Below are 22535 nucleotides of genomic sequence, written 5' to 3'. Positions count from 1 at the left end.
CTGGTGTTTTGCGGATACTATTTAATGAAGCTGCCAGTTGAGGACTTGTGAGATGTCTGTTTCTCAAACTAGACACTCTAATGTACTTGTCCTCTTGCTCAGTTGTGCACCGGGGCCTCCCACTCTTTCTATTCTGGTTAGAGCCAGTTTGTGCTGTTCTGTGAAGGGAATAGTACACAGCGTTGCACGAGATCGAGATCTTCAGTTTCTTGGCAATTTCTCGCATGGAATAGCCTTCATTTCTCAGAACAAGAATAGACTGACGAGTTTCAGAAGAAAGGTCTTTGATTCTGGCCATTTTGAGCCTGTAATCGAACCCACAAATGCTGATGCTCCAGATACTCAACTAGTCTAAAGAAGGCCGGTTTTTAATTGCTTCTTTAATCAGAACAACAGTTTTCAGCTGTGCTAACATAATTGCAAAAGGGTTTTATAATGATCAATTATGCTTTTAAAATTATAAACTTGGATTAGCTAACACAACGTGCCATTGGAACACAGGAGTGATGGTTGCTGATAATGGGCCTCTGTACGCCTATATACAGTTGAAGTTGGAAGTTTACAGGTTGGAGTCCTTTTAACTTATATTTCAACCACTCCACAAATTTCTTGTTAACAAACTATAGTTTTGGCAAGTCGGTTAGGACATCTACTTTGTGCATGACACAAGGAATTTTTCCAACATTTGCTTAGACAGATTATTTCACTTATATTTCACTGTATCACAATTCCAGTGGGTCAGAAGTTTACATACACTAAGTTGACTATGCCTTTTAAACAGCTTGGAAAATTCCAGAAAATGATGTCATGGCTTTAGAAGCTTCTGATAGGCTAATTGACATCATTTGAGTCAATTGGAGGTGTACCTGTGGATGTATTTCAAGGCCTACCTTCAAACACAATGCCTCTTTGCTTGACATCATGGGAAAATCAAAAATAAATCAGCCGAGACCTCCACAAGTCTGGTTCATCCTTGGGAGCAATTTCCAAATGCCTGAAGGTTCATCTGTACAAACAATAGTACGCAAGTATAATCACCATGGGACCACGCAGCCATCATACCACTCAGGAAGGAGACTCGTTCCGTCTCCTAGAGAGGAACGTACTTTGGTGCGAAAAGTGCAAATCAATCCCAGAACAACAGCAAAGGACCTTGTGAAGATGCTGGAGGAAACGGGTACAAAAGTATCTATATCCACAGTAAAATGAGTCCTACATCGACAACCTGAAAGGCCGCTCAGCAAGGAAGAAGCTACTGCTCCAAAACCGCCATTAAAAAGCCAGACTACGGTTTGCAACTGCACATGGGGACAAAGATCGTACTTTTTGGAGAAATGTCCACTGGTCTGATGAAACAAAAATAGAACTGTTTGGCCATAATGACCATCGTTATGTTTGGAGGAAAAGGGGGAGGATTGCAAGCCGAAGAACACCAGCCCAACCATGAAGCACGGGGGTGGCAGCATCATGTTGTGGGGGTGCTTTGCTGCATGAGGGACTGGTGCACTTCACAAAAGAGATGGCATCATGAGGCAGGAAAATTATGTGGATCTATTGAAGCAACATCTCAACACATCATTCAGGAAGTTAAAGCTTGGTCGCAAATGGGTCTTGCAAATGGACAATGACCCCAAGCATACTTCCAAAGTTATGGCAAAATGGCTTAAGGACAACAAAGTCAATGTATTGGAGTGGCCATCACAAAGCCCTGACTTCAATCCTATAGAACATTTGTGGCAGAACTTAAAACGCTTGTGTGAGCATGGAGGCTTACAAACCTGACTCAGCTACACCAGCTCTGTCGGGAGGAATGGGCTAAAAAAATCACCCAACTTCTTGTAAATTTGTGGAAGGCTACCTGAAACGTTTGACCCAAGTTAAACAATTTAAAGGCATTGCTACCAAATACTAATTGAGTGCAAACTTCTGACCCACTGGGAATGTGATGTAAGAAATAAAAATAAATAAATAAGCTGAAATAAATCATTCTCTCTACTATTATTCTGACATTTCACATTCTTAAAATAAAGTGGTGATCCTAACTGAACTAAAATGGGGAATGTTTACTAGGATTAAATGTCAGGAATTGTGAAAAACTGAGATCAAATGTATGTAATCTTCCGACTTCAACTGTAGATATTCCCAGCTACAATGGTCATTTACAACATTAACAATGTGATTTTATTTTATTTTAATGGTCCAAAAAATGGTTTATCTTTCAAAAACAAGGACATTTTCTAAGTGACCCCAAACTTTTTGAATGGTAGTATACACGCGCACACACACAGTGTATTTGGAAAGTATTCAGATCCCTCCACAGAGGAACTATGGAGGTTTTTCAGAGTGACCATCGGGTTCTTGATCCACCACCTGACCATGGCCCTTCTCCCCCGATTGCTCAGTCTGGCCAGGCGGCCAGATCCAGGAAGTGTCTTGGAAGAAGTACAAATCCACCATCTAAGAATAATGGAGACCACTGTGCTATTGGAGACCTTCAATTGCTGCAGAAATGTTTAGGTACCTTTCCCCAGATCTGTGACTCGATACAATCCTGTCTCAGAGCTCTACGGACAATTCCTTTGACCTCATGGCTTGGTTTTTGCTCTGACATGCACTGTCAACTATGAGACCTTTATATAGACAGGTGTGTGTATTTTCCAAGTGACATTTAATCAATTGAATTTACCACAGGTGGACTCAAGTTGAAGAAACATCTCAATCAATGGCCACAGGATGCACCTGAGCTCCATTTCGAGTCTCATAGTAAAGGGTCTGAATACTTATGTAAATAAGTTTTATATTTTTAATAAATTTAGCAAAAACAAATACAAACCTGTTTTCACTTTGAGAGAATTGTTTTAATCCATTTTAGAGTCTCCATGCACTACATTCAAATCAAATGTTATTGGTGATTTGACATTTTTCCTATTTTGTTGCCTGGAATTAAAATATATTTTTTTGGGGGGGAGTTTGTATCATTTGATTTACACAACACCACTTTAAAGATTCAAACTATTTTTTGTGAAACAAAGAAGAAATTATACAAAAAAAACTGAACTTGAGCGTGTATAACCATTCACCCCCCCCCAAAGTCAATACTTTGTAGAGCCACCTTTTGCAGCAATTAGAGCTGCAAGTCTCTTGGGGTATGTCTCTATCAGCCAGGCACATCTAGCCACTGAGATTTTTACCCATTCTTCAAGGCAAAACTGCTCCAGCTCCTTCAAGTTGGATGGGTTCCATTGGTGTACAGCAATCTTTAAGTCATACCACAGATTCTCAATTGGATTGAGGTCTGGGCTTTGACTAGGCCATTCCAAGACATTTAAATGTTTTCCCTTAAACCACTTGAGTGTTGCTTTAGCAGTATGTTTAGGGTCATTGTCCTGCTGGAAGGTGAACCTCCGTCCCAGTCTCAAATCTCTGGAAGACAAACAGGTTTCCCTCAAGAATTTCCCTGTATTTAGCGCCATCCATCATTCCTTCAATTCTGACCAGTTTCCCAGTCCCAACCAATGAAAAACATCTCCACAGCATGATGATGCCACCACTATGCTTCACTGTGGGGATGGTGTTCTCGGGGTGATGAGAGGTGTTGGGTTTGCGCCAGACAGCATTTTCCTTGATGGCCAAAAAGCTCAATTTTAGTCTCATCTGACCAGAGTTCCTTCTTCAATATGTTTGAGGAATCTCCCACATGCCTTTTGGCGAACACCAAACATGTTGGCTTATTATTTTCTGGCCACTCTTCCGTAAAGCCCAGCTCTGTGGAGTGTACGGCTTAAAGTGGTCCTATGGAGAGATGCTCCCATCTCCGCTGTAGAACTTTGCAGCTCCTTCAGGGTTATCTTTGGTCTCTTTGTTGCCTCTCTGATCAATGCCCTCTTTGCCTGGTCTGTGAATTTTGGTTGGCGTCCCTCTCTTGGCAGGTTTGTTGTGGTGCCATATTCAATACATTTTTTAATAATGGATTTAATGGTGCTCCGTGGGATGTTCAAAGTTTCAGATATTTTTTTATAACCCAACCCTGATCTGTACATCTCAACAACTTTGTCCCTGACCTGTTTGGAGAGCTCCTTGGTCTTCATGGTGCGACATGCTTGGTGGTGCCCCTTGCTTAGTTGTGTTGCAGACTCTGGGGCCTTTCAGAACAGGTGTGTATATATACTGAGATCATGTGACAGATAAGTGTCAAAGGCTTTTATTGACAATTACATGAAGTTGATGCAAAGAGTCAATATTTGTAGTGTTGACCCTTCTTTTTCAAGACCTCTGCAATCCGCCCTGGCATGCTGTCAATTAACTTCTGGGCCACATCCTGACTGATGGCAGCCCATTCTTGCTTAATCAATGCTTGGAGTTTGTCAGAATATGTGGGTTTTTGTTTGTCCATCCGCCTCTTGAGGATTGACCACAAGTTCTCAATGGGATTAAGGTCTGGGGAGTTCCCTGGCCATGGACCCAAAATATCGATGTTTTGTTCCCTGAGCCACTGAGTTCTCACTTTTGCCTTATGGCAAGGTGCTCCATCATGCTGGAAAAGGCATTGTTCGTCACCAAACTCTTCCTGGATGGTTGGGAGAAGTTGCTCTTGGAGGATGTGTTGATACCATTCTTTATTCATGGCTGTGTTCTTAGGCAAAATTGTGAGTGAGCCCACACCCTTGGCTGAGAAGTAACCCCAGACATGAATGGTCTCAGGATGCTTTACTGTTGGCATGACACAGGACAGATGGTAGCGCTCACCTTGTCTTCTCCGGACAAGCTTTTTTCCGGATGCCCCAAACAATCGGAAAGGGGATTCATCAGAGAAAACGACTACCCCAGTCCTCAGCAGTCCAATCCCTGTACCTTTTGCAGAATATCAGTCTGTCCTTGATGTTTTTCCTGGAGAGAAGTGGCTTCTTTGCTGCCCTTCTTGACACCAGGCTATCCTCCAAAAGTCTTCGCCTCACTGTCCGTGCAGAGGCACTCACACCTGCCTGCTGCCATTCCTGAGCAAGCTCTGTACTGGTGGTGCCCCGATCCCACAGCTGAATCAACTTTAGGAGACGGTCCTGGCACTTGCTGGACTTTCTTGAGCAACCCAAGCCTTCTTCACAACAATTGAACCTCTCCTTGAAGTTTTTGATGATCTGATAAATGGTTTATTTAGGTGCAATCTTACTGGCAGCAATATCCTTGCCTGTGAAGCCCTTTTTATGCAAAGCAATGATGACGGCACGTGTTTCCTTGCAGGTAACCATGGTTGACAGAGGAAGAACAATGATTCCAAGCACCACCCTCCTTTTGAAGCTTCCAGTCTGTTATTCTAACTCAATCAGCATGACAGAGTGATCTCCAGCCTTGTCCTCGTCAACACTCACACCTGTGTTAACTAGAGAATCACTGACATGATGTCAGCTGGTCCTTTTGTGGCAGGGCTGAAATGCAGTGGAAATGTTTTTTGGGGGATTCAGTTAATTTGCATGGCAAAGAGGGACTTTACATTTCATCTGATCTTCATAACATTCTGGAGTATATGCAAGGCGGCGCAGGCCACTCGAGTAAACCGAACGAAATGAATCAGACTTTCACGGGTCATGCAGGCAGTAGACATGCGTTCAGTAGTCTCACTGAGCTGGGAAGTGGCACAAATAGAAAGGGATATGTAAGCCAGTAACCGAAAGGTTGCACGATCGAATCCCTGAGCTGACATGGTACAAATCTGTCCTTCTACCCCTGAATAATACAGTTAACCCACTGTTTCCCGGTAGGCCATCACTGTAAATAAGAATTTGTTCTTAACTGACATGCCTAGTTAAATAAATACAAAATAAAGTTCTAGCCTAAAACTTTTTCAATCAATGAATTTAAAAATAATTTATATATAAAACCTCAAAGTGTGACAGAAAAAACATCAGATTTTTTTTGTTTTTGTGTTCACACGTTCAACAAGGAGTTTGTAATGCGTTCAGTTTCCCCCTGCGGTTCATTTACGGCCTTTATCACACCTCATACTGGTACCACAGATGGACAATGTATGTAAGATGCATAACAGGACATTTGAGAACTGCCCTTAAGCACAGGTCTAGGATCAGTGTAACCCCCACGCCCTAACCCTCACCAAAGGGGAGAATAACTGTCCCAAGATCAGTGTCTAGGTCTAACTTTACAACTTCATTTCAAGGGAGAGACAGAAAAAGAAGAGTTACATAAATGCTCTTTCGTTCGATCTAGGAGAGAAGTCGGAAGGAAAAGATCGCGCGAGAAAGACATTGTTGTGCGACAGAAGTGTCTCCACTTCCTGTGTCGTCATCAACATGCGACCAAACCTGGAGCGAGAAGTGGGAGATTCGAAGTAGCAAAAAAAAGCAACAGTAATTTCATATTTCATTAAACAAATGCCATCTACGATTAGTTAAAAACGAAAAAGGAAAACCACGACATCGGAGTAAGGTAATATAACTAACTGTGTATAAGAACGTTCTTGTTTCTGGCACAAATGGTTTTGCATGACTGTTAATAACATAGCTAGCTAGCTAACTCGACAGAGATGCGTAAAGGGTTATCGACGTGATACTTGTTATTGTCATGTTGCCAACTCCCATGGTAATCGATACTGTATTTTGCGTACTACTAGCGCACGTCACTTCAGGCTTGAATGAAAAAGTCCTCTGCTTTCCCCTTGTAGCCACAAGCCGTGATAGTTCGCCGTGATAAAATAGTGCTTAGTATTTCGCGTTGTGACCGCAGGAACATTTGAATCCAGGTCACTGCATTGCAATCTCAAACCATGAGGGCAATTTTTTTTAAATTTAATTTAATAAGGTAGGTAATGATATCTCAGAACTGTAATTGTCACATGTTGTTTGGCGTGAGGGTTAGTATCTCATGATAAGCTGTAGACCAAACTATATACCAAGAGAGTTCTCATCTATATTCTTTATAGCTGTCTATTTACCACCAGAGGCGGTGTGCTCCCAGTAGAGGCGGTGTGCTCCCAGTAGAGGCGGTGTGCTCCCAGTAGAGGCGGTGTGCTCCCAGTAGAGGCGGTGTGCTCCCAGTAGAGGCGGTGTGCTCCTAGTAGAGGCGGTGTGCTCCCAGTAGAGGCGGTGTGCTCCCAGTAGAGGCGGTGTGCTCCTAGTAGAGGCGGTGTGCTCCCGGTAGAGGCGGTGTGCTCCCAGTAGAGGCGGTGTGCTCCTAGTAGAGGCGGTGTGCTCCTAGTAGAGGCGGTGTGCTCCTAGTAGAGGCGGTGTGCTCCTAGTAGAGGCGGTGTGCTCCCGGTAGAGGCGGTGTGCTCCCGGTAGAGGCGGTGTGCTCCCGGTAGAGGCGGTGTGCTCCCAGTAGAGGCGGTGTGCTCCCGGTAGAGGCGGTGTGCTCCCGGTAGAGGCGGTGTGCTCCCGGTAGAGGCGGTGTGCTCCCGGTAGAGGCGGTGTGCTCCCGGTAGAGGCGGCGTGCTCCCGGTAGAGGCGGCGTGCTCCCGGTAGAGGCGGCGTGCTCCCGGTAGAGGCGGCGTGCTCCCGGTAGAGGCGGCGTGCTCCCGGTAGAGGCGGCGTGCTCCCGGTAGAGGCGGCGTGCTCCCGGTAGAGGCGGCGCTCTGAAAGCAGGAAAACTGAAATCTGTTTCACCTCATTTCTACCATCATGTGCAACCAGAGGGGGGAGGGAACAACTCTAGACCACTTTTACTCCACACACACAGACGCATGCAAAGCTCTCCCTCTCCCCCCAATTTGGCAAATCTGACCATAACTCTTATCCTCCTGATTCCTGCTTACAAGCAAAAACTCAAACAGGAAGTGCAAGTGACGCATTCAACGGGAAGTGGTCCAATGAAGCGGATACTAAACTACAGGACTGTTTTGCACAGACTGGAATATGTTCCGGAATTAATCCGATGGCATTAATGAGTATACCACATCAGTCTGACCTGATCAGGCCTTCACGTCCCCCAGGGCATCGTGGAGCTGATGGGGGGGTCTGGACAGGCCCCGTCTAACTGGGAGTGGATTGAAGGGGGGGGCAATTGTAAATGTGTTAGAAAAGGTTTTATGTAAATCAAAGGGCTGTGTAGCTACAGATTCACAGAATGCAGCCAATGTCAAAGCGAAATAAATCATTTTCTACCTTCAGTCGTGCTTTTACTAAAACTCCAGATCTAACTGGTTGATCAATAAATCATGGGATTTATCTGTTGCTAGGTCTTAGCAGGTGATTTTTTTTTTGTATTTTCTAATGATTATGCTAGCTATGGCTCCGTACAGAATCTAGCTAGCTATCTTAAAAATAGTTTACAAAACCCCTTTTTGTCACGGTAGGATGCTAAAGCACTGGCAAAAGTCTGAGTGTGCAAAATTGACATGCTGCAAAGTGGACAAATGTAATTAATGAGTATACCACATCAGTCTGACCTGATCAGGCCTTCACGTCCCCCAGGGCATTGTGGAGCTGATGGGGGGGTCTGGACAGGCCCCGTCTAACTGGGAGTGGATTGCAGCCTGAGGGGGGGGGGGGGACAATTGTAAATGGTTTAGAGTGTGCAAAATTGATATGCTGCAAAGTGGACAAATCTAGATTGCTCGCAAATTTTTAAGTTTACAAGTTTGGGAATGTGTTTACAAATACAGATGATTCTTTTCATGTTCACCACTCATCAGTTACACATTTTGCAAATTGTGTTTACAACTAGAAAAATATATTCTACAAACTCAAATCATTACGTCAATGATTTTACCTCCGTACCTCTGCTGTAGCTATGCGATCAAAGGCTACGACATCATCTAGATCCGTGTGGTACATTTGGAATTTATACACCTCTGCTGTAGATGACCTGTGTTTTTGTCTAGCTCTTGAAAACTCTAGGCACCTATTCTGCCGTCTCCCTGCGTTTGTCAGACATTCTGCCGTCTCTCGTCGGTCCGCCCAGATCCATACAGCTATGGCTGCCTCCATCCTCCTACACTACACTTACTGTTCCAGATCCATACAGCTATGGCTGCCTCCATCCTACTAAACTACACTTACTGTTCCAGATCCATACAGCTATGGCTGCCTCCATCCTACTAAACTACACTTACTGTTTCAGATCCATACAGCTATGGCTGCCTCCATCCTCCTACACTACACTTACTGTTCCAGATCCATACAGCTATGGCTGCCTCCATCCTACTAAACTACACTTACTGTTCCAGATCCATACACCTATGGCTGTCTACATCCTACTAAACTACACTTACTGTTCCAGATCCATACAGCTATGGCTGCCTCCATCCTAATAAACTACACTTACTGTTCAGATCCATACAGCTATGTCTGCCTCCATCTTCTAAACTACACTTACTGTTCCAGATCCATACAGCTATGGCTGCCTCCATCCTACTAAACTACACTTACTGTTCCAGATCCATACAGCTATGGCTGCCTCCATCCTACTAAACTACACTTACTGTTCCAGATCCATACAGCTATGGCTGCCTCCATCCTTCTAAACTACACTTACTGTTCCAGATCCATACAGCTATGGCTGCCTCCATCCTACTAAACTACACTTACTGTTCTACATCCATACAGCTATGGCTGCCTCCATCCTACTAAACTACACTTACTGTTTCAGATCCATACAGCTATGGCTGCCTCCATCCTACTAAACTACACTTACTGTTCCAGATCCATACAGCTATGGCTGCCTCCATCCTACTAAACTACACTTACTGTTCCAGATCCATACAGCTATGGCTGCCTCCATCCTCCTAAACTACACTTACTGTTTCAGATCCATACAGCTATGGCTGCCTCCATCCTACTAAACTACACTTACTGTTCCAGATCCATACAGCAATGGCTGCCTCCATCCTAATAAACTACACTTACTGTTCAGATCCATACAGCTATGGCTGCCTCCATCCTACTAAACTACACTTACTGTTCCAGATCCATACAGCTATGGCTGCCTCCATCCTACTAAACTACACTTACTGTTCCAGATCCATACAGCTATGGCTGCCTCTATCCTACTAAACTACACTTACTGTTCCAGATCCATACAGCTATGGCTGCCTCTATCCTACTAAACTACACTTACTGTTCCAGATCCGTACAGCTATGGCTGCCTCTATCCTACTAAACTACACTTACTGTTCCAGATCCATACAGCTATGGCTGCCTCTATCCTACTCAACTACACTTACTGTTCTACATCTGTACAGCTATGGCTGCCTCCATCCTACTAAACTACACTTACTGTTCCAGATCCATACAGCTATGGCTGCCTCTATCCTACTAAACTACACTTACTGTTCAGATCTGTGATCGGAGCAACTCCGGGATCAAGCAAGGTAATGATTAACACCGTAAAGCTGTCCTAGCGGGAGCTGTCAACGCCGCCACCATCCACCCTATCAGACAACAGCGATTGGGGCTGCAACCTCTGATGTAATTCATTCTATTTTCAATGGTTTTTGTTCCTTCCTGTGTTGTGTGTGTGTAGCATGGCGACCCCCAGTAAGACCCCGCCAGGTTCTGACCCCAAGCAGCTGGAGAGGACCGGGACGGTCCGGGAGATCGGCTCTCAGGCGGTGTGGTCTCTGTCTTCCTGTAAACCAGGTGAGTTCTGTTGGGTTCTATTCATTAGTGCACACTGTAGCAAAAACAATGTTTTGCAAAGGTAATGAAAACTAGTTATTGGACCATTCAGGACAGTCCCTCCCGGGTTTCAGTTTGTTTGTTGTCTGATGAACTCAACCCTTGTGTTTTCCTCCGTCTCTGATGAACTTATCCCTGGTGTTCTTTCTCTGCTCCTCTAGTCAGCTGACTGGTGAACTCATACACTGACTCTGCCCCCCCCTCCCTCTAGGTTTTGGTGTGGACCAGCTGAGAGATGATAACTTGGAGACATACTGGCAGTCTGATGGATCCCAGCCACACCTAGTCAACATCCAGTTTAGGTACAGTCTGTATCCCTTTCTCCCTGCCTACCTGCCTTTCTCCCTGCCTGCCTGCCTTTCTCCCTGCCTGCCTGCCTTTCTCCCTCCCTTCCTGCCTGCCTTTCTCCCTCCCTTCCTGCCTGCCTGCCTTTCTCCCTGCCTGCCTGCCTGCCTTTCTCCCTGCCTGCCTGCCTGCCTGCCTGTCTCCCTGCCTGCCTGCCTGTCTCCCTGCCTTTCTCCCTGCCTGCCTGCCTATCTTTCTCCCTGCCTGCCTGCCTGTCTCCCTGCCTGCCTGCCTTTCTCCCTCCCTGCCTGCCTGCCTTTCTCCCTGCCTGCCTGCCTTTCTCCCTGCCTGCCTGCCTTTCTCCCTGCCTGCCTGCCTGTCTCCCTGCCTGCCTGCCTGTCTCCCTGCCTACCTGCCTTTCTCCCTGCCTGTCTTTCTCCCTGCCTGCCTGCCTGCCTGCCTGTCTCCCTGCCTGCCTGCCTGCCTGCCTGCCTTTCTCCCTGCCTGCCTGCCTGCCTTTCACCCTGCCTGCCTACCTGCCTTTCTCCCTGCCTGCCTACCTGCCTTTCTCCCTGCCTGCCTACCTGCCTTTCTCCCTGCCTGCCTACCTGCCTTTCTCCCTGCCTGCCTACCTGCCTTTCTCCCTGCCTGCCTACCTGCCTTTCTCCCTGCCTGCCTGCCTACCTGCCTTTCTCCCTGCCTGCCTGCCTACCTGCCTTTCTCCCTGCCTGCCTACCTGCCTTTCTCCCTGCCTGCCTGCCTACCTGCCTTTCTCCCTGCCTGCCTGCCTACCTGCCTTTCTCCCTGCCTGCCTGCCTACCTGCCTTTCTCCCTGTCTGCCTGCCTTTCTCCCTGCCTGCCTGCCTTTCTCCCTGCCTGCCTGCCTTTCTCCCTGCCTGCCTGCCTTTCTCCCTGCCTGCCTGACTGCCTTTCTCCCTGCCTGCCTGACTGCCTTTCTCCCTCCCCGCCTGACTGCCTTTCTCCCTGCCTGCCTGACTTTCTCCCTCCCTGCCTGCCTGACTGCCTTTCTCCCTGCCTGCCTGACTTTCTCCCTGCCTGACTGCCTTTCTCCCTCCCTGCCTGCCTGACTTTCTCCCTGCCTGCCTGCCTTTCTCCCTGCCTGCCTGCCTGCCTTTCTCCCTGTCTGCCTGCCTGCCTGACTTTCTGCCTGTGACTGAATTAGTCAATCAGGATCTCAATGAAGGCATCTCCAACATACATCATTCATCTCTTCCTTCTCTCCTCCTCTCCTCAGGAGAAAGATCATCATTAATCTCTTCCTTCTCTCCTCAGGAGAAAGATCATCATTCATCTCTTCCTTCTCTCCTCCTCTCCTCAGGAGAAAGATCATCATTCATCTCTTCCTTCTCTCCTCAGGAGAAAGATCATCATTCATCTCTTCCTTTTCTCCTCCTCTCCTCAGGAGAAAGATCATCATTCATCTCTTCCTTCTCTCCTCCTCACCTCAGGAGAAAGACTACAGTGAAGATGTTGTGTATGTATGCAGACTACAAGTCAGACGAGAGCTACACTCCCAGTAAGATCTCTGTCAGAGTAGGAAACAACTTCCACAACCTGCAGGAGATCAGAGTAAGAACTTTAACTGTTATGTGATGTTATAACTGTTATATGTATCAGTGTCTACATGTTATAACTGTTATGTATCAGTGTCTACATGTTATAACTGCTATGTATCAGTGTCTACATGTAGACACTGATACATAACAGTTATAACATGTAGACACTGATACATAACAGTTATAACATCATATAACAGTTATAACATGTAGACACTGATACATAACAGTTATAACATGTTATAACTGTTATATGATGTTATAACTGTTATGTATCAGTGTCTACATGTTATAACTGTTATGTATCAGTGTCTACATGTTATAACTTATGTATCAGTGTCTACATGTTATAACTTATGTATCAGTGTCTACATGTTATAACTGTTATATGATGTTATAACTTATGTATCAGTGTCTACATGTTATAACTGTTATGTATTAGTGTCTACATGTTATAACTGTTATGTATCAGTGTCTACATGTTATAACTGTTATGTATCAGTGTCTACATGTTATATGTATCAGTGTCTACATGTTATAACTTATGTCATGTTATAGCTGTTATGTGATGTTATAGCTGTTATATGTATCAGTGTCTACATGTTAACTGTTATTACTAATGCATTAACGATACGAGACCCCGGCACTATGAACCCCAATGAATTCAACAAACATTACATGTTTTAAATAGAACCACTAAATCGGTCTGTAGGCTATGCCTACTCTGTGTTGTATACCATAAGTATAGCAGAGTGGGGTTGGGAGGGGGGTGGCATTGTAGTCTGTGTGTTTTGGGCACGTTGTAATCAAAATTCTAATCTAAACTTGTGGAGATTTGAAACAAACCTTTTGTGAGGCTCAGCCTTGGAACTCTATAGATGGTTGGATCCATAAACCAGTAGGATCCTCCGTCGTCGTTTTAAATCTCCAGGTTGGGAACATTTTGGCCTCCCAGTCGACTACGTCGGCGATGGACAGAGAAGCCGTGGATTTAAAACGTTAACGGTGTGTGATCTCTCCACTGCTCAACGAGTCGCGTTGTGTAGCTTGTCGTTGTTCGGGGCTAATCACAACGTCACCAAGAGCTCCGCTACATTCGTAGAGCCCTCCGTGTGCCAAAGCAAGCTAGGACATGATCTAATCAGCGGGAAGATGGAATTAAAAGTGAAATGAGAAGTATATGGTACAATGACCAAGAGCCAACAGCTAGGCTGCTATTCAGTCGTCTGAATGGAGGTGATATTATTTGTAGCTGAAGGAAGCACATGCTCAATTAGCCAACTAGCTTTTCTCGGTTTTGATGCATTCAAGACGAGTATTGAATCTTCATATTGGATGATAAATTAACTAGTTGTGACGAGCTAAAAGTTAGTATTCTAGCGTGAGTCGGCTTGTTATGGTTGGTTGCTGTCTATCCCTCCCTCCTTGTCACTCTCAAGGCCCCTCCTCCCCCTGCTCTCTTTCTCGTAGCCCCTCCTCCCCCTGCTCTCTCTCTCGTAGCCCCTCCTCCCCCTGCTCTCTCTCTCGTAGCCCCTCCTCCCCCTGCTCTCTCTCTCGTAGCCCCCCCTCCCCCTGCTCTCTCTCTCGTAGCCCCTCCTCCCCCTGCTCTCTCTCGTAGCCCCTCCTCCCCCTGCTCTCTCTCGTAGCCCCTCCTCCTCCTGCTCTCTCTCTCGTAGCCCCTGCTCTCTCTCTCGTAGCCCCTGCTCTCTCTCTCGCAGCCCCTCCTCCCCCTGCTCTCTCTCTCGCAGCCCCTCCTCCCCCTGCTCTCTCTCTCGTAGCCCCTCCTCCCCCTGCTCTCTCTCTCGTAGCCCCTCCTCCCCCTGCTCTCTCTCGTAGCCCCTCCTCCCCCTGCTCTCTCTCTCGTAGCCCCTCCTCCCCCTGCTCTCTCTCTCGTAGCCCCTGCTCTCTCTCTCGTAGCCCCTGCTCTCTCTCTCGTAGCCCCTCCTCCCCCTGCTCTCTCTCTCGTAGCCCCTCCTCCCCCTGCTCTCTCTCTCGTAGCCCCTGCTCTCGCTCTCGTAGCCCCTCCTCCCCCTGCTCTCGCTCTCGTAGCCCCTCCTCCCCCTGCTCTCTCTCTCGTAGCCCCTGCTCTCGCTCTCGTAGCCCCTCCTCCCCCTGCTCTCTCTCTCGTAGCCCCTGCTCTCTCTCTCGTAGCCCCTGCTCTCTCTCTCGTAGCCCCTCCTCCCCCTGCTCTCTCTCTCGTAGCCCCTCCTCCCCCTGCTCTCTCTCTCGTAGCCCCTGCTCTCGCTCTCGTAGCCCCTCCTCCCCCTGCTCTCGCTCTCGTAGCCCCTCCTCCCCCTGCTCTCTCTCTCGTAGCCCCTGCTCTCGCTCTCGTAGCCCCTCCTCCCCCTGCTCTCGCTCTCGTAGCCCCTCCTCCCCCTGCTCTCGCTCTCGTAGCCCCTCCTCCCCCTGCTCTCTTTCTCGTAGCCCCTCTTCCCCCTGCTCTCTCTCTCGTAGCCCCTCCTCCCCCTGCTCTCTCTCTCGTAGCCCCTCCTCCCCCTGCTCTCTCTCTCGTAGCCTCTCCTCCCCCTGCTCTCTCTCTCGTAGCCTCTCCTCCCCCTGCTCTCTCTCTCGTAGCCCCTCCTCCCCCTGCTCTCTCTCGTAGCCACTCCTCCCCCTGCTCTCTCTCGTAGCCCCTCCTCCCCCTGCTCTCTCTCTCGTAGCCCCTCCTCGCCCTGCTCTCTCTCTCGTAGCCCCTCCTCCCCCTGCTCGCTCTCTCGTAGCCCCTCCTCCTGCTCGCTCTCTCGTAGCCCCTCCTCCTGCTCTCTCTCTCGTAGCCCCTCCTCCCCCTGCTCTCTCTCTCGTAGCCCCTCCTCCCCCTGCTCTCTCTCTCGTAGCCCCTCCTCCCCCTGCTCTCTCTCGTAGCCCCTCCTCCCACTGCTCTCTCTCTCGTAGCCCCTGCTCTCTCTCTCGTAGCCCCTGCTCTCTCTCTCGCAGCCCCTCCTCCCCCTGCTCTCTCTCTTGTAGCCCCTCCTCTCTCTCTCGTAGCCCCTCCTCCCCCTGCTCTCTCTCTCGTAGCCCCTGCTCTCGCTCTCGTAGCCCCTCCTCCCGCTCTCGTAGCCCCTCCTCTCTCTCGCTCTCTCGTTCTCTCGCTCGCTCTTTCTCTCTCAAGACCCCTCCTCTCTCTCTCTTGCGCTGTATCAGCTCTGGTTAATAAAGTAGCTTACAAATAGACTTTTCTGCTGCTTCCCTCACTCGGCTCCATGTCTATTAAGAACTGGTCTCTATATTGATAAATGTATTTATGCATATTTGTCCGGGTGGGAAAGCCCCAGGTCCATTTCGGAATGGGTCCAACTTTTTAGACTTCTACTTGAGAAGCCTAACATAACAGTCCCTATCGCAACAGACAACGCCGGGAACATAGTGAATGATGTCACAACAGACAACGCCGGGAACATAGTGAATGATGTCACAACAGACAACGCCGGGAACATAGTGAATGATGTCACAACAGACAACGCCGGGAACATAGTGAATGATGTCACAACAGACAACGCCGGGAACATAGTGAATGATGTCACAACAGACAAACGCCGGGAACATAGTGAATGACTCTTCCTCCTCCTCACTCCTCTTCCTCCTCCTCACTCTTCCTCTTCCTGCTCTTCCTTCTTCCTCCTCTTGCTTCTTCCTCCTCCTCTTCATCCTCTTCCTCCTCCTCCCCCCACTGCAGCAGTTAGAGATGGTAGAGCCTAGCGGTTGGATCCACATCCCTCTTCTGGACACAGTCAACAACCCCATCAGGTACATTTCTATGTGTTGTTCTGACAAGTGTCTCAAACACACTGCTTTGACCAATGATATTCTTTCTATATGTTAAATTCTCTGTCCTAATGTTTGTAATGATTTCATTTGTCAGGACGTTCATGATCCAGATCGCTGTGCTAGCCAACCACCAGAACGGCAGAGACACGCACATGAGACAGATCAAAGTATATACCCCCGTGGAGGAGAGCTCCATCGGCAAGTTCCCAAGATGCACCACGGTCGACTTCATGATGTACCGCACCATCAGATGACACTGAGGGTTCCGGGTGGAACCTCCTCAGGGTTCCGACTAGAACTTTCCAGAGTTCCGGGTGGAACCCTTAAGTGTACAGTGTTGACAAATAAGGGAATTGGAATGCTAATTTAAAAAAAAAAAGTGAAATATTATTCTAATTTTCAAGTTAACCTGAAATCCTTTTCATTTAAGATTACATGGAGCCACTCAACGTATTACTGTCTCTGATGCATCCCAAATGGCACCCTATTCCCTATATAGTGCACTACTTTAGACCAGAGCCCTATTCCCTATATAGTGCACTACTATAGACCAGAGCCCTATTCCCTATATAGTGCACTACTATAGACCAGAGCCCTATTCCCTATATAGTGCACTACTTTAGACCAGAGCCCTATTCCCTATATAGTGCACTACTATAGACCAGAGCCCTATTCCCTATATAGTACACTAGTATAGACCCTATTCCCTATATAGTACACTAGTATAGACCAGAGCCCTATTCCCTATATAGTACACTAGTATAGACCCTATTCCCTATATAGTGCACTACTATAGACCAGAGCCCTATTCCCTATATAGTGCACTACTATAGACCAGAGCCCTATTCCCTATATATAGTGCACTACTATATACCAGAGCCCTATTCCCTATATAGTGCACTACTATTGACAAGGGTCCATAGGAACACACATAGGGGTCCGGTCTATAGTAGTGCACTATATAGGGAATAGGGCTCTGGTATAAAGTAGTGTACTATATAGGGAATAGGGCTCTGGTATAAAGTAGTGTACTATATAGGGAATAGGGCTCTGGTCTAAAGTAGTGCACTATATAGGGAATAGGGCTCTGGTCTATAGTAGTGCACTATATAGGGAATAGGGCTCTGGTATAAAGTAGTGCACTATATAGGGAATAGGGCTCTGGTATAAAGTAGTACCACTATATAGGGAATAGGGCTCTGGTATAAAGTAGTGTACTATATAGGGAATAGGGCTCTGGTCTAAAGTAGTACCACTATATAGGGAATAGGGCTCTGGTCTATAGTAGTGCACTATATAGGGAATAGGGCTCTGGTATAAAGTAGTGCACTATATAGGGAATAGGGCTCTGGTATAAAGTAGTGTACTATATAGGGAATAGGGCTCTGGTCTAAAGTAGTGCTCTATATAGGGAATAGGGCTCTGGTCTATAGTAGTGTACTATATAGGGAATAGGGCTCTGGTCTACAGTAGTGCACTATATAGGGAATAGGGTGCCGTGTTGGCATCTCTCTGTGTGTTATTGATGTTGTTAATTCCATATTAGTCTGATGGCCTGTCTTTCGGTTGGTGTCTGATGTAAAGATGATTTGAAGACTTCAACGAGACCATGTAAGGTTTACTCCCGTGTGACTAGACCTGCTGTCTGACTGGGAATGAATGTATCTCTCTGTCTGTTGTTGAATTAAATGTGTTTTGAGTTTGATCCCCGTAGGTCTGCTTTTACTAGCTATAGGTCTGCTTTTACTAGCTATAGGTCTGCTTTTACTAGCTATAGGTCTGCTCTTACTAGCTATAGGTCTGCTCTTACTAGCTATAGGTCTGCTCTTACTAGCTATAGGTCCAAGCCTAATCCAGTGTTATACCACAGTTTAACCAGCAGGAGGCACTGTCCCCCCTCCTGAAGGGAGACTCTGGTACTGCAGCACAGGATATGAGGCGTGGTTGGATGGATAGCATGCAAAGGGTGGGTTTTAAATGAGGTACTTTGACATTTTCCATTTTATACACAGGACCAGTCAAAAGTTCTAGAACACCTACTCATTCAAGGGTTTTTCTTTATTTTTACTATTTTCTACATTGTATAATAATAGTGAAGACATCAAAACTATAAAATAACACATATGGAATCATGTAGTAACCAAAAAAAGGTGTTCAATAAATCAAAATATATTTGAGATTATTCAAAGTAGCCACCCTTTGCCTTGATGACAACTTTTCACACTTGGCATTCTCTCAACCAGCTTCACCTGGAATGCTTTTCCAACAGTATTGAAGGAGTTCCCACATATGCTGAGCATTTGTTGGCTTTTTTTCTGTGGTCTGAATCATCCCAAACCATCTCAAATGGGTTGACGTCAGGTGATTGTGGAGGCCAGGTCATCTGATGCAGCACTCCATCACTCTCCTTCTTGGTCAAATAGACCTTACACAGCCTGGAGGTGTGTTACGGGTCATTGTCCTGTTGAAAAACAAATGATAGTCCCACTAAGCCCAGACCAGATGGGATGGCGTATCGCTGCAGAATGCTGTGGTTGGTAGCCATGCTGGTTAAGTGTGCCTTGAATTCTACATAAATCACTGACAGTGTCACCAGCAAAGCACCCTCACACCTCCTCCTCCTCCATGCTTCACGGTGGGAACCACACATGGAGATCATCAGTTCACCTACTCTGCATCTCACAAAGACACGGCGGTTGGAACCAAAAATCTCAAATTTGGACTCATCAGACCAAAGGACAGATTTCCACCGGTCTAATGTCCATTGCTCGTGTTTCTTGTCCCAAGCAAGTCTCTTCTTATTGGTGTCCTTTAGTCATGGTTTCTTTGCAGCAATTTGACCATCAAGGCCTGATTCACGCAGTCTCCTCTGAACAGTTGATGTTGAGATGTGTCTGTGAAGCATTTAGTTGTGCTGCAACCTGAGGTGCAGGTAACTCTAATGAACTTATCCTCTGCAGCAGAGGTAACTCTGGGTCTTCCTTTCCTGAGGCGGTCCTCATGAGAGCCAGTTTCATCACAGCGCTTGATGGTTTTTGCGATTTCACTTGAAGAAACTTTCAACGTTTTTTAAATGTTCCATATTGACTGACCTTCATGTCTTGAAGTAATGATGGACTGTCGTTTCTCTTTGTTTATTTGAGCTGTTCTTGTCATAATATGGACTTGGTCTTTTACCAAATAGGGCTATCTTCTGTATACCACCCCTACCATGTCACAACACAACTGATTGGCTCAAACGCATTAAGAAGGAAATAAATTCCACAAATGTACTTTTAACAAGGCACCTGTTAATTGAAATGCATTCCAGGTGACTACCTCATGAAGCTGGTTGTGAGAATGCCAAGAGTGTGCAAAGCTGTCATCAAGGCAAAGGGTGGCTACTTTAAAGTATCTCAAATATAAAATATATTTTGATTTGTTGAACACTTTTTTTTTGGTTACTACATGATTCCATATGTGTTATTTCATAGTTTTGATGTCTTCACTATTATTCTAGAACATAGTAAAAAATGAAGAAAAACCCTTGAATGAGTAGGTGTCCAAACCTTTGACTGGTGCTGTATATACGTTTATGACCTCACAACTGGGAAATAAGAAATTCCAGGGAGCATTTGAAGGCAGCACACTGGTACTGTATATTTGTGTCCTGTAAAGGAGACGAGGTTGAATTCTGCCTGGAAACAACCTGCACACAACGTCCTTGTTAAGTCTATTTCCTGACAGAGCGAGAGCCCGAGAGAAGCACGCTCTTGACTATGTACTGACACAGTGAGCGTAGCCTTGCTTTTGAGAAAGACCGTCGTAGGCACACTTGGCTCACTGCCCACAAAATGAGGTGGAAACTGAGCTGCACTTCCTGACCTCCTGACACACATTTTCCTCAGATTGCACAGACCTACAAAGAATTCGGAAACAAATCCACGTGTTGATAATTCCACAGTGTGCCGTCACAGCAGCACGATGTGTGACCTGTTGCCACGAGAAAAGGGCAACCAGTGAAGAACAGACACCATTGTAAATACAACCCATATTTATGTTTATTTATTTTTTGTACTTGAACTATTTGCACATCATTACAACACTGTACATACACACAATATGACATTTTGTAATGTCTGTCTTATTTTGGAACTGTTGTGAGTGTAATGTTTACTGTTCATTGTTTATTTCACTTTTGTTTATTATCTATTTCACTTGCTTTGGCAATGTTAACATATGTTTCCCCATGGCAATAAAGCTCTTTGAATTCAAATGCAAATTGAGAGAGAACCACAGGGAGACAGAGAGCATCCTGTCAGAGGGGAGGGCCAGAGAGAGAGAGAGTGAGCATCCTGTCAGAGGGGAGGGCCAGAGAGAGAGAGAGTGAGCATCCTGTCAGAGGGGAGGGCCAGAGAGAGAGAGTGAGCATCCTGTCAGAGGGGAGGGCCAGAGAGAGAGAGTGAGCATCCTGTCAGAGGGGAGGGCCAGAGAGAGAGAGTGAGCATCCTGTCAGAGGGGAGGGCCAGAGAGAGAGAGTGAGCATCCTGTCAGAGGGGAGGGCCGGAGAGAGAGTGAGCATCCTGTCAGAGGGGAGGGCCAGAGAGAGAGAGTGAGCATCCTGTCAGAGGGGAGGGCCGGAGAGAGAGAGTGAGCATCCTGTCAGAGGGGAGGGCCAGAGAGAGAGAGTGAGCATCCTGTCAGAGGGGAGGGCCAGAGAGAGAGAGTGAGCATCCTGTCAGAGGGGAGGGCCAGAGAGAGTGAGCATCCTGTCAGAGGGGAGGGCCAGAGAGAGAGAGTGAGCATCCTGTCAGAGGGGAGGGCCAGAGAGAGAGAGTGAGCATCCTGTCAGAGGGGAGGGCCAGAGAGAGAGAGTGAGCATCCTGTCAGAGGGGAGGGCCAGAGAGAGAGAGTGAGCATCCTGTCAGAGGGGAGGGCCGGAGAGAGAGTGAGCATCCTGTCAGAGGGGAGGGCCAGAGAGAGAGAGTGAGCATCCTGTCAGAGGGGAGGGCCGGAGAGAGAGAGTGAGCATCCTGTCAGAGGGGAGGGCCAGAGAGAGAGAGTGAGCATCCTGTCAGAGGGGAGGGCCAGAGAGAGAGAGTGAGCATCCTGTCAGAGGGGAGGGCCAGAGAGAGAGAGTGAGCATCCTGTCAGAGGGGAGGGCCAGAGAGAGAGAGTGAGCATCCTGTCAGAGGGGAGGGCCGGAGAGAGAGTGAGCATCCTGTCAGAGGGGAGGGCCGGAGAGAGAGTGGGCATCCTGTCAGAGGGAAGGGCCAGAGAGAGAGAGTGAGCATCCTGTCAGAGGGGAGGGCCAGAGAGAGAGTGAGCCTCCTGTCAGAGGGGAGGGCCAGGGTTGTGTTTCAATAGTCTTAAGCAGCTTCCTCTCCCTCGTCTGTCTCCCCTTCATCAACCAACTGTGCAAGTGAAAACAGAACTTTGCCAGCACCCATCCACCACAGCTCTCAAACTCAACTCTAATCAGGTGGGTGATTCTCCTCTAATCAGGTGGGTGATTCCCCTCTACTCAGGGCCTGATTTAGACCTGGGACACCGGGTGGGTGATTCCCCTCTAATCAGGGACTGAATTAGACCTGGGACACCGGGTGGGTGATTCCCCTCTAATCAGGGACTGAAATAGATCTGGGACACCCGGTGGGTGATTCCCCTCTAACCAGGGACTGAATTAGACCTGGGACATCCGGTGGTTGATTCCCCTCTAATCACGGCCTGATTTAGACCTGGGACACCAGGTGAGTGATTCCCCTCTAATCAGGGACTGATTTAGACCTGGGACACCAGGTGAGTGATTCCCCTCTAATCAGGGACTGATTTAGACCTGGGACACCAGGTGGGTGATTCCCCTCTAATCGGGGACTGAATTAGACCTGGGACACCGGGTGGGTGATTCCCCTCTAATCAGGGACTGAATTAGATCTGGGACACCAGGTGAGTGATTCCCCTCTAATCAGGGACTGATTTAGACCTGGGACACCAGGTGGGTGATTCCCCTCTAATCAGGGACTGATTTAGACCTGGGACACCAGGTGGTTGATTCCCCTCTAATCAGGGACTGATTTAGACCTGGGACACCAGGTGGTTGATTCCCCTCTATTCAGGGCCTGATTTAGACCTGGGACACCCGGTGGGTGATTCCCCTCTAATCAGGGACTGAATTAGATCTGGGACACCAGGTGGGTGATTCCCCTCTATTCAGGGCCTGATTTAGACCTGGGACACCCGGTGGGTGATTCCCCTCTAATCAGGGACTGATTTAGACCTGGGACACCAGGTGGGTGATTCCCCTCTA

The 22535-nt window shown here is 47.3% G+C and overlaps 1 protein-coding gene across 2 annotated transcripts; it reads left to right on the top strand.

The window, feature by feature from the left end:
- Nucleotides 1–5889: 5889 nt before the first annotated feature.
- anapc10 (anaphase promoting complex subunit 10) lies at nt 5890–16828 on the top strand. Of its 2 annotated transcripts, XM_036987081.1 has the most exons (7): nt 5890–6438; nt 10230–10315; nt 10468–10583; nt 10834–10924; nt 12377–12497; nt 16158–16228; nt 16344–16828. In XM_036987081.1, exons 3-7 carry the CDS (start codon nt 10469–10471, stop codon nt 16501–16503), a joined length of 558 nt encoding a protein of 185 aa, XP_036842976.1. In that variant the 5' UTR covers nt 5890–6438; nt 10230–10315; nt 10468; the 3' UTR covers nt 16504–16828. The 2 variants fall into 2 exon arrangements, with proteins under 2 accessions (XP_036842976.1, XP_036842975.1); XM_036987080.1 differs by lacking the exon at nt 10230–10315 and having other exon boundaries at nt 6222–6438; nt 16344–16825.
- Nucleotides 16829–22535: the final 5707 nt, after the last annotated feature.

Source organism: Oncorhynchus mykiss, chromosome 9, assembly GCF_013265735.2.
Source record: "Oncorhynchus mykiss isolate Arlee chromosome 9, USDA_OmykA_1.1, whole genome shotgun sequence".
Taxonomy (NCBI): domain Eukaryota; kingdom Metazoa; phylum Chordata; class Actinopteri; order Salmoniformes; family Salmonidae; genus Oncorhynchus; species Oncorhynchus mykiss.
Note: the sequence above shows the minus strand (reverse complement) of the source record. Positions and strands in the feature narration are given on the sequence as shown.

Bases quoted from the DNA above. Each gene is read 5' to 3' on its own strand.
- anapc10 (XM_036987081.1), top strand. From the start codon at position 10,469: ATGGCGACCCCCAGTAAGACCCCGCCAGGTTCTGACCCCAAGCAGCTG. The intron at 10,925-12,376 runs GTACAGTCTGTA...TCCTCACCTCAG, and splicing joins CTAGTCAACATCCAGTTTAG to GAGAAAGACTACAGTGAAGA. The intron at 16,229-16,343 runs GTACATTTCTAT...TTCATTTGTCAG, and splicing joins ACAGTCAACAACCCCATCAG to GACGTTCATGATCCAGATCG.